At 41.8% G+C, this 10,146-nt stretch overlaps 1 protein-coding gene across 2 annotated transcripts; it reads right to left on the bottom strand.

Annotated features, from left to right (window-relative positions):
- Positions 1 to 168: 168 nt before the first annotated feature.
- LOC135491670 (dynein regulatory complex protein 11-like) lies at positions 169 to 9,997 on the bottom strand. Of its 2 annotated transcripts, none has more exons than XM_064777652.1 (17): positions 9,856 to 9,997; positions 9,359 to 9,449; positions 8,909 to 9,145; positions 8,433 to 8,552; positions 8,059 to 8,250; positions 7,582 to 7,653; positions 6,877 to 7,085; positions 6,485 to 6,593; positions 5,084 to 5,276; positions 4,454 to 4,602; positions 4,162 to 4,289; positions 3,762 to 3,952; positions 3,252 to 3,451; positions 3,028 to 3,111; positions 2,385 to 2,562; positions 1,360 to 1,598; positions 169 to 1,096 (listed from the first exon to the last, which is right to left on the bottom strand). In XM_064777652.1, the coding sequence occupies exons 1-17, from the start codon at positions 9,864 to 9,866 to the stop codon at positions 947 to 949; spliced, it is 2,553 nt and encodes an 850-aa protein (XP_064633722.1). In that variant the 5' UTR covers positions 9,867 to 9,997; the 3' UTR covers positions 169 to 946. The 2 variants fall into 2 exon arrangements, with proteins under 2 accessions (XP_064633722.1, XP_064633721.1); XM_064777651.1 differs by lacking the exon at positions 7,582 to 7,653 and adding an exon at positions 7,356 to 7,427.
- Positions 9,998 to 10,146: the final 149 nt, after the last annotated feature.

Here is a 10,146-nt window from a genome sequence, read left to right as displayed (position 1 = left end):
GCGTTTCCAACCTTACTCAATGAAACGGGTCCTCGCTGTCATCAACACAAATTGATATCAAACGCCCACTCATCAACCATGTGATGTTCAGCTGGTGTTCTAATTGGTCGAACAGCCGGGAAATGGTTTGTGTTGTACACAAATCAAAAAAGAATAATTGTTGAACACTATATATTTATTGTTTAGCAGGATTGTGACCGTAAAACGTCTGCCATGCCATACAATGCATGTGTCAGATCAAAAGTTTTAACAATTGATGATTACAGCAGTTAATACAATGGTGTACAAGCATCAGTAGATTGGACGGATTATATCACATGCATGTTGGAAGAATGTGAAGTTGTGGTTATTTCAGAAGTAGTTCTCAGTTCTAAGCAACCTTGAAATAAAAATCAGCAACTGGCACAAGAGGTGAACTCTATAGGGAAAATGGTCCACTCTCCAAGGACGGGCTATCACTAAAAAGCTAACATAGAATTATGTACCAGTATACTATGTTATGCCACAACCAACCAATAACGCTATACTTCACCAAAATAATCTGGACGGATTTCAAACAATGTATAAGAAATGGTCAGCATGAAGGAAGTATTAGAAAGTGCCAGCATTGCCATTGGTATAAACATTTCAAGATACAACAGTAGGATTATTAGAACAGCAGTTTAAAAATATGACAAGAAGAAAATGCCACATTGGCATCTTGGAGACCTGGTCATATCAGCATCAGTCTATATCAGTATCATCAGCATACATGTAGGCCTATAGATGAACCATACAGGTAGAAAAGACCAAGATAAACACAGATAGTCAGTTATCAGCAGTTTCAACCCAAAGTTTGAAAATCGCTGAAAGTCGCAGACAATTGTAAGTAAAATTGTTTATAGTTTATTGCTCAAAGCTGAAAAACCATGCATAGCAGCAGATCAGATGTAACATCCTGTTTTGTTTACTTCTTCTTCTTCCCTTTCTTGCCCTTCTTGCCCTTCTTGCCCTTTTTGCCCTTCTTTCCTTTTTTGCCCTTTCCACCTCCGTCGTCATCATCACCTTGGGCTGCCTTGGCACGTTTCTTTCCAAGAGGAGTCTTGCCATACCAGTTCTGAAAATGGGACAGATAAACTCTGACTTGGGACAAAAGAGGCTTTTACTGGAAATGGTACAATGTATAGCTGTTATATTATTTAGCAGATGGATGTGTTACACAAAGACAACCTGTTTTCCAGTCAGAAGGTCTGAAATAGCAGCCTAAATGGGTCCTTGCTATGAAACAGAGACTTTCTCTTCCGAGGCAAAGTACATGTATTCCAAAACCTATTCGCACCCGAGCTCAAGTGCACAGCTGTTCAGAGGTGGTACCCTTACCTTAAAGGCCTCCTCCTCTTCTTTATAAACTGGGTCGATCCTGGCAAGCGGAGCAATAAATTCAACCGACTGTAGGGGTTTCTTTCCCATCTGAGCAACCCTTCGATCAGTCAGGACCTGTGTGCTTGCTGTCTCCATATGTCCCATGGTGTAGCCATCAGTGATCTTAGCCAGCGAACTTATGTCGAGGGTATTAGTGATGATGCCATTGTGCCTTATTATTATCTTGCGCCATATCACTGAAAATGAAGTGACAGATTTTAAGAATAAGATTCAAGACATTTATGGAAATATACAAGGGAATGACAAAGGTTGTGCCATTGTCTCAACGCTTCAGACACAGGGTTGGCTCGATGAATATTTTCCTCCTAGCCACTTTTTAGCCAAGTGGCTGTCACTTTTAACCATATTGAGTCAGCTCTAGCCATTGCCGATCGTTTGTCCATCTTGGGGCCGACCCAACCCACAGTAACATGTGCGAGAATGGCAGCCCACCAGTACTGAGACTAGCAAATCAACGAACGATTAGAGGAACACGTGACCGGAGACTCCATGGCAACGAAGCGAGCTAATGTATGCGTAAGGCGACCAGCAGCGCCACCACTGTAGCGGCAACGGGTAGAACTACAATGCAGACGATAGCAACCACGTGTGATAGCGCGGCCGCCCGCAAATAAGATGGAAGTTTGACTGACTAACGATCGTTCCTTGGTGCATTTGGTGTACAAGTGGATCTTTTGATAGACTTTGATCAATTTTCGCACAACACTATCACTCTCTCTTGCAAAATCATGGCAATTCAAATTGAATTCCCAAATTTTTTATCCAGACATTGTTTTACATTCGCCACTGGTGTGCAGCATTCGCAAGTGGTGAAAATGCGAACGGGCGTGCCAACCCTGAGACATGACAAAGGTTTTCAAATTGTCCAAAGGCTTCTGGTGCAATCGTCTCAAGGCTTCTGACATGAAATAGGTGCCATTGTCCCAAACAGCCGATGAAGAAACACAACACAGAATACTTACAGTGCCTTGATGCATAATCAGGACGAGGAATAAGCACGATCTTTTGATATAAAGCTGCAAACGGCTTCATCTCGGCATCAAAAGGGGCTCTGGATGTCCCAACCAATAGCAACCGATCCTCCCCTTTCACATTTTTCATCAATTTTGGTAAATCTTTTTTCAATCGTTTAGGCTCCGACTAAAAAAATAAGAAAATCTTGCTCGAACTGACCATAGCTATACAATGAAAACTTGTTAGTACACCAATCTACTCTGGTCTCAGAGTGACCTGAGGCCTGTCTCGACTACTCACAAATGCTAACTTCATGCATCAGAAAAGAAATTGTTTGTTTTTTGGGAGTTATTCCACACACACAAATAAATGATTGAAAACAAATAATATCCCAGACAACAAACTGAAGAAATCTAATCAGTGAGACAATAGACACGCCACTACATTCGGAAATTTTGCAATAAAAGTGTTCTTATCACAACATAATCAAATGTCATTCTTTCAATTATTACCTTCTTCATTTTTCGGCCAAATTTGTCAACCTAAAAAGTGGACCGCAAAACCAAATGAGGTGAATATTCTTTTACTGTAAAAAACTTCATCATCGTCATGAGCAATTGTATCGGAATGTTGGCCATTACAAACACTTACCAAGTCTGTCTTGGGTATTTTTTTCTTAAACATCTTCTCACACTCTCCGATGTAAAACACTGATGGCTGGAGGGCACGTCCCACCTGTGGAGAGAAAAGGGTTGAAAATGAACATTCAATCATGTTTGATTTTGGATGTGGCAAAAAACAAATTAAGGTCCAACCATGATACCCAATTGTTGAAGTGAAAACTGACAACTCGGAGACACATGAACAGTACTTGCCTTGAAAATAAGATGTAAAAGCATTTTTAGGCCATCCTTTCCTGGGTATTTTCCAGCCAAGTTGGTAGCAGTCAAGTCAAAGAGATTCGCCCCTGTTTCTGTACATATCGCATGCACCAACATCTTTTTACCCGTCCCTCTTGGACCAGCCAGCAGCAGCGACTTCACCAGTGGCGCCTTCTCATGGACAGCAGGAGAACCTGAAGGAAAAGATTACAAGTTGAAGACTAACCTTTATTCACTGGGAACTGGTTCACTGGTTCAGGCCCTGGCTAGGCCAATTTCATCATTGGACCTACAGGCAATGCATTTAGAGCTCATTGCTCAAGATTATTTCAACAGAGCATGATATAACACACAAAATACATTTGATACAACAGACTAACCAAGCAAGAGGTGTATTTTCTGATGAGAATTGTTTGAAAGCTGCTCAGAATCCATAGAAAAACCAGCATGCAGGCTATTGTTCCGACTGCCCTCACAGAACCAATTACAATTTAAAACACTTACCGACTGGAAGTATACCATACTCTGCGACCAGCCTGCGAACATCACTGAGTGACGGCATGGGCTCAATGTTGGCCTGACGGAGGGTTGTGCCAAGGTAGCTGTATTCTCCCTCGTAGTCTGTCAGCTGGGTCTTGGGACAGCGGATAATGACGCCCTCGGTCACCAGCTCTTCATAGAGCTCCTCAATAGTCCTGAAAGAAGTTGCCACATATTTCATTAAAATGACAAGCAACTTCATCTCCACTACAGAACTGAAGATAGTACAGGAAGGCTCTATGAAGTAGAAGATGAAGCAATCAAAGAAAATGTGCCACAGAATGCCGAAAACTAGAATGACTTATGGTCACCGATAAAACAGACGGAGAAGGGTAATTTATAATTGAGGTATAATGTTCCTCACCTGTCTGGCGTCAAGTCCTTCTCTTTCTTGCCCTTCTTGCCTTTCTTGCCACTCTTCTTGCCCTTCTTCTTTTTCTTCTTTCCAGACTTCTTCCCTTTGCCTTTCTTGCCCTTGTCCCGGTCAACGGCCTAGTAAATGAATACACATCAAAGATTAAACAATGACATATGAAAGTATCCTACACCTTCAACACTTCTGAACCCAGTCTGGTGTCACACCTTTGGTATTCTTGCCTTCCTCCAAGTATGAAAAGACCTCAAGTTATTCATTTGCCTCGATGCATCACACCTACCATCTTCAGGTTCTTGAGTTCCTGCCTCATGAGCTCATCAACCTGAATCCTGATCTCAGATTCTACCTCGACTCTCTTCTCTTCCTTGATCAGTTCAGCATCATGCTTCTGGCTGAAGTTCTCGGCCTCGTCACGCGTCTGCCATACACCTTGAAATAATCAAAACATTATAAGTGGTTTTCAATCTAATCCAAATCACGACCACCTTCATATAGCAGGCCTGGCCCTGCTCAATCTCGACCTCTTCTCGTGTTCTTAACACCTTCAGCGCCGAACCACGTAGATCTACGTGGCCCAAATCCCCCTCTTTGAACTACGCCATCGCCATCTTCAGGGCAACATAGGAACTGAAGAGACCAAACAGTCTTTTCAGTTCCTACCGTGCCCTGAAGATGGCGATGGCGTAGTTCAGACCTTCAAATGACTTCATGAAAGAACTACGTCATCGCCATCTTCAGGGCAAGGTAGGAACTGAAAAGACTTGCCGGGTTCTTCTTTTCAGTTTCTTGCCCTGAAGATGGCGATGGCGTAGTTCTTTCATGAAGTCCACGAGACTCCGATAACCAGCTCAAAGGGGGAGGGAGAGGGGGACTACTGCCCACCACCACGTCATTACCAAGCTCAACTCACTCTTGAATGTATCCGTCCCCTCATTGACACAGGGTACAAAGTTTGATGGTGCCATCTTCCACCCCTCTTCCTCATCATCATCATCACCTCCCTTGCCCTTCTTCCCTTTCTTTCCCTTTTTGTCCTTTTTATCCTTTTTGCCCTTCTTCTCTTTCTTGCCCTTCCCTTTGCCCTTTTTGTCCTTCCCTTCTTCCTGCAATACAACAAGAAAATCCATTGGACAAACTTCAAATATTGTACCTCAATACACCAAATTGGGGAATACTAAGTCAGTTCAGCCAACGTTGTCCTTATCTACTGAAAAGAAACAAAAACGGTTTTGGAAAGTTTGGTATTTGCCATTGTTGAAGCTGTTCCTTTTGTCTGCTGTCAATGACGACCCCTCAGTTTCCCTTGAAGGAAGAAAATGATTGTAAGAGTCATTGAACATGCTGATGTGGGATGATGAAGGGCTTACCTCAACTGAGGAATCCGAGTCAGAAAACTAGCAAGAATTAGAATGGCAAGAAATTATCATGAGCCAAAGATATTGTACAATGCTAAGTAGGCCTCCATACGTTTATGAACAAGTATTAAAGATTACATGTATAAGTCTGCCCAATGAAAAATGTCTCAAATTTGCATTGTAATGATGTTAACCTCATGTAATCAAATATGGAGGATTTCCTAGCTTCAGAGCTTCAGAGGTGACATGTGTTTTTAACCTTGCTTTGAAACTGAGCAATACAATCAAGATACACCTCAATTGGCAACAGATTGGAAATAAAGTGAAGTGAGATTGTTGGTGGACCTGTGATGTGAGCTGACTGGAAATTCAATTGCTACATGGACATCTAAATAGTGCAGTCTCAGTGGTGGTATTTGCTGGTCTCATAACACACCAATCTGAAGTATAGATTCTGGGCAGGATGGGTGTTTGTCTGTCCTCAGCATTGACAGAGCATTCCCTAAAGTGAAAGACATGCAGTGGTGACTGAACACATGCAAGATCATAAACTTGAACCTGTTTCCCTGAAAACCATGCATTGTGACACAATATCAAAGAAAGAGTATCAATTCCTTACAGTCACCGTATGATATAATGATCTTTCTCTGTTTCCCCTCTGAAAGGAAGAATCCATCCAAATGTTACAACATTCAAAGGAGATTTGGAGACAATCTGTGCTTGACCAACAACAATCACTGATAATATTAAAGAATCATTGACTGCGATTTTTCACTGAGAAAAACTCCTGAATCATGGCTTCCAACTGCATGAAGATCAGTAGCAGAGTTGTATTCTATCATCTTTCAGCCAAAGCTTCATGTATACTAACTACATGTCCCTGACAAATTCATATTAACATCATCCTTCTTTCAAGTAACACCACAACAGTGAAGACAATGACTTTAAAACTGTACCTTTTCTCGGAGTTCAGCTTCAACCTCCGCTGGGTCTTTCTCCTTGAAGATGGCACCCGACCCTCCCTCATCATCAGGTGGGTATTCAGGGAACTTCCCCTGGACATCTCTGTAAGTGTAATGAGGAAAATTGTGTTCTTAGACTGAAATATTCATCGGAAATGCAAAGAAACTTGTCTTTGGTCGAAACATTCTTGGCCGTAGGCAAGACCCCCTGATTCGTTTTCCTGTTATTCGTGGCAAAACACCACTGCCAGCAAATTACGGGAATCCTTTACAAATACTATGCCCCTGATTATTATCTGACAGAGTAATGCGTTTACTTTTCATTTCCGCTTGACCACAGCATCCCATAAACAGTAAACTTTCACCCCTGGTACCCCACTTCTCACCTGCACTCAATGAACCACTGCCTGATCTGATCCTGCATAGTCTCCTTCATGTCTGGGCCTTCTGTCTCCGTGATCTTATCCTTGATGGTAACCAGCGACTGTTGATACTCCTGCTCATGCATCTCCTGCGTGACACGCCTTGCTCCCTCGACACGGACTGCTTGAGCCTGGGGAGTGTTCTTCAAATTGGTCGGACCAGGAGGTGGCGTCTGAAACAATACAACAAGACAATGTAAATTCACTTCGAGTTTCATGAGTTCTTTGAGAATGATACTCACCTTGGTATATGTTATAGGTGTGATAAATTGCAGTTCAAGAACTGTTTAGATCAAAGACTGATACTATGAGTTTGGATGGATTGAAAAGCCTGGAGTACTTTTACATTAACTGACAAATAAGGTGCCGACTTTCATGCGTGCTATCGGGTTCCTGAGCGACACAGCGATCTCAAAAACCTGAAATGGAGTCTACAATAATACCATTCCAAGCCAGTGGAACTCTTCCTGGCGCATCCTGCGGGTGCTGCGACGGGCATCAAAGCCTTTCCAGACCTGTAAGTGACAAAGAACGCCCTCTTTACACCTGGCCAGTAACATTAGCTTGGACTCAGGGTTACCTTACCCAACACTCTACGTCTAGTAAAGCTGGGATTATTGAGTAAGCTCATTCTGCTGTTTTACATGTCATCAGTGTTACCATACCCACCATGCCTATGAAGATCATCTCCTCTTCACGTTCACGTCTTGTGCGCCTACGCTGTGCAAACCCTTTCCAAACCTGCAAAAGCCGTCAGCAAGGTGAAGGGAAAATGAGCAGGGTGGAGGGCAACTGGAGGATGATTAGTGCAAAAGCTACCACACACGAAATATTGCTATCGCCAGTGTTACAATACAGTTACCAACTCTACCTTATATCACCATCTTTGTTACCAGGATGTTAGAAGCTATGCTAGTGAACTTTACTTGTTAGCAATACAATTGTATGTATGACGCACAATTAACAAGTCATCAAGTAAATCACGGCTCTACAAATCAATCCAATCTTGCAATCAAGGGTACTTCAGCAGTTTATACTTGATGCTACCTTATCAGCAATGACAGAACATTTCAAAACACTTTCATGACCACTATCAATTTAAAGACATCAATAATCAGGTCATTTCACCGTGGGTAACTCACAAACCTTCTGAATCCTGATAGCAGCCACATCAGGATCAAGTGTAGGTGCCCCCCTGTTGGCAGCATTTCTCTCCCTTTCTTCCTGGACGCGAATCTCCCGCATGAATTTTGCCCTGAGACGACCCTGACGTGCACGTTCATGGACTTGAATGAGACGGATTGCATCTTCCAAGGTCATCTTCATCTCTTCTTTGTCCTAAAGTCAATCAGGAGATTATTAACACTGCTTGCTACACAATTTGAGCAAAAACTAGAAATATTTATAAGACTCAGCAAAATATTGAAGCTAATAACCTCAAGAAATTGTACAGACATAAATATCCCCTATCAGGCCAGCTCCCAGGAAGATCCACTTGTAATGGTCATAAAATATCTTACTGCATCTTTGTCCTGTGGCCCCATTCGAGCCAGAATCTGACCGAGTAACTTCTCCCTTTCTTTGAGGGCCTTTGATCTCTCGTGAATGAAGTACTTGGGAATTGGCATCTCAACATCATTCTGAAAGTGCAAAGTTTCTGACCATATGAATTTCAATGAATTGTGAAACAGATATTATAGATGCAAGTTGTCAAATCCAGTGTCAGTAAAGGATGATTCAGTCAATATAAAGAGGGTTAGCACATCTGAAGGGTTCCTGAGTAAGCTGAGCATGAATTGTTAGCATAACCTACATTTGAGTTTGTTGATGCAACAACCAATGTTCAATTGTACCAAGGCATAAAAACTCTAGCAGGTTAAACAGTATAGTCCTTGGACACACTTATACTTAACCATGAGTCTCAGATTTATCGCAGTTTCATTATCAAGAAAGTGGGTAAGGTTGAAGAGAAGCAGCTCCTGTTTTCTGAACTTACAGGTGTGAGTTTCAAATCAGATAAAACATCATCAAAGTAGTGGAACTCTGAGAACTCAAGTTTGACCATCTCATCTTTCAGTTCCAACACTCGACCCATCGTCCCATCGAGGACATGACGGAGGACTCGCCGCTTCTGGGGATGGACTATCTGATCATAACTCTGCTCAAGTCGGCGGAAAATCTGGATATATTTGATGTACATTGTTGCCAAAAGCTGGAAGGCTGCCAGTCGATCCTGCAAATAACAGAATAAGGTGAAGAATCAAGGAATGCTTTCAGTGGTTATTACCTGGTTGGACAGAGTCATTAAGTTTCTGTTTTTAAATAATTTGTTGAGCAATTGACAACAATCAATGTCTGAATGATTGAAACATAAACCAAGGTAGTTTACAAAAGAAAACATTCATTCTCAGATATATCATTGATAGGTAAAGTGTAGATTTCTTACTTTTTCTGGCTTTGGTGGTTCCGGTGGCATTTCCTGCTGGAGCAGGTCCGTGATGGCACTCTGCGCCTCCGTCCATTGCTTGTTGTACGTGCTGCAAGTACAGAAGCGAACGTGAAAGATGGTTTTGCTGTGATGCCATGTATATATATCTATCACAGTTCACACTGTCGGTCATTCATGGTTGGCTGGACCTCATAGCTGAGCAGAAGTCCTTATCAATATCATTTCTGTTGCAGTTGAGCATAGATTAGGACACGCATTCCAAAAGATTGCCAAAAAATTTTAATTTATTTTTTATCAAATTTTGAAATATCGGGAGATGACAGGAGAAACAGATGTCGCCAACATATAAACAAATCACAAGTACTTATTTACTGTCCGAAATTAGATCATTGCATTCATCCGACAACTGAAAGTACTGCAGTCACAAAAAACTCCAACTTTTTCATCACTTAATGGGGAGATTGCAGAAGTTAGAGGCACGAGAATTCATGTACCTATGCGACATAGTTGTCTTGGTGTTTCAAATAACGTTTCTGATTCCAAATATCTGCAATCCCTCGATGGTTTTAGTCAATATTTGCCCGAAAAAGTGGGCAACTGCAACTTTCTCATATTCTTAATTGACAGTTGCTAGGCATTGCTGTTGCGTCAAATCCGAAAGAAGTTAGCATCCGTTAAGTTGGCTCAAAAACAACTGATATGCATAAACAATAATGATATAAAAATCGTATAAAAACGTCTGATAAAACATGTGTTGATAAAAAGAATTGGCTACAAATGAATAT

This window comes from Lineus longissimus, chromosome 7 (genome assembly GCF_910592395.1).
Source record: "Lineus longissimus chromosome 7, tnLinLong1.2, whole genome shotgun sequence".
NCBI lineage: Eukaryota > Metazoa > Nemertea > Pilidiophora > Heteronemertea > Lineidae > Lineus > Lineus longissimus.
This window is presented reverse-complemented; position numbering and strand designations above follow the sequence as displayed.

Coding starts and splice junctions, on each gene's coding strand:
- LOC135491670 (XM_064777652.1), bottom strand. Junction 7,086..7,581: donor AGATGATCTTCATAGGCATG/GTGGGTATGGTA, acceptor GTATTGTTTCAG/ACGCCACCTCCTGGTCCGAC. Junction 3,112..3,251: donor TTTTACATCTTATTTTCAAG/GCAAGTACTGTT, acceptor TTCTCTCCACAG/GTGGGACGTGCCCTCCAGCC.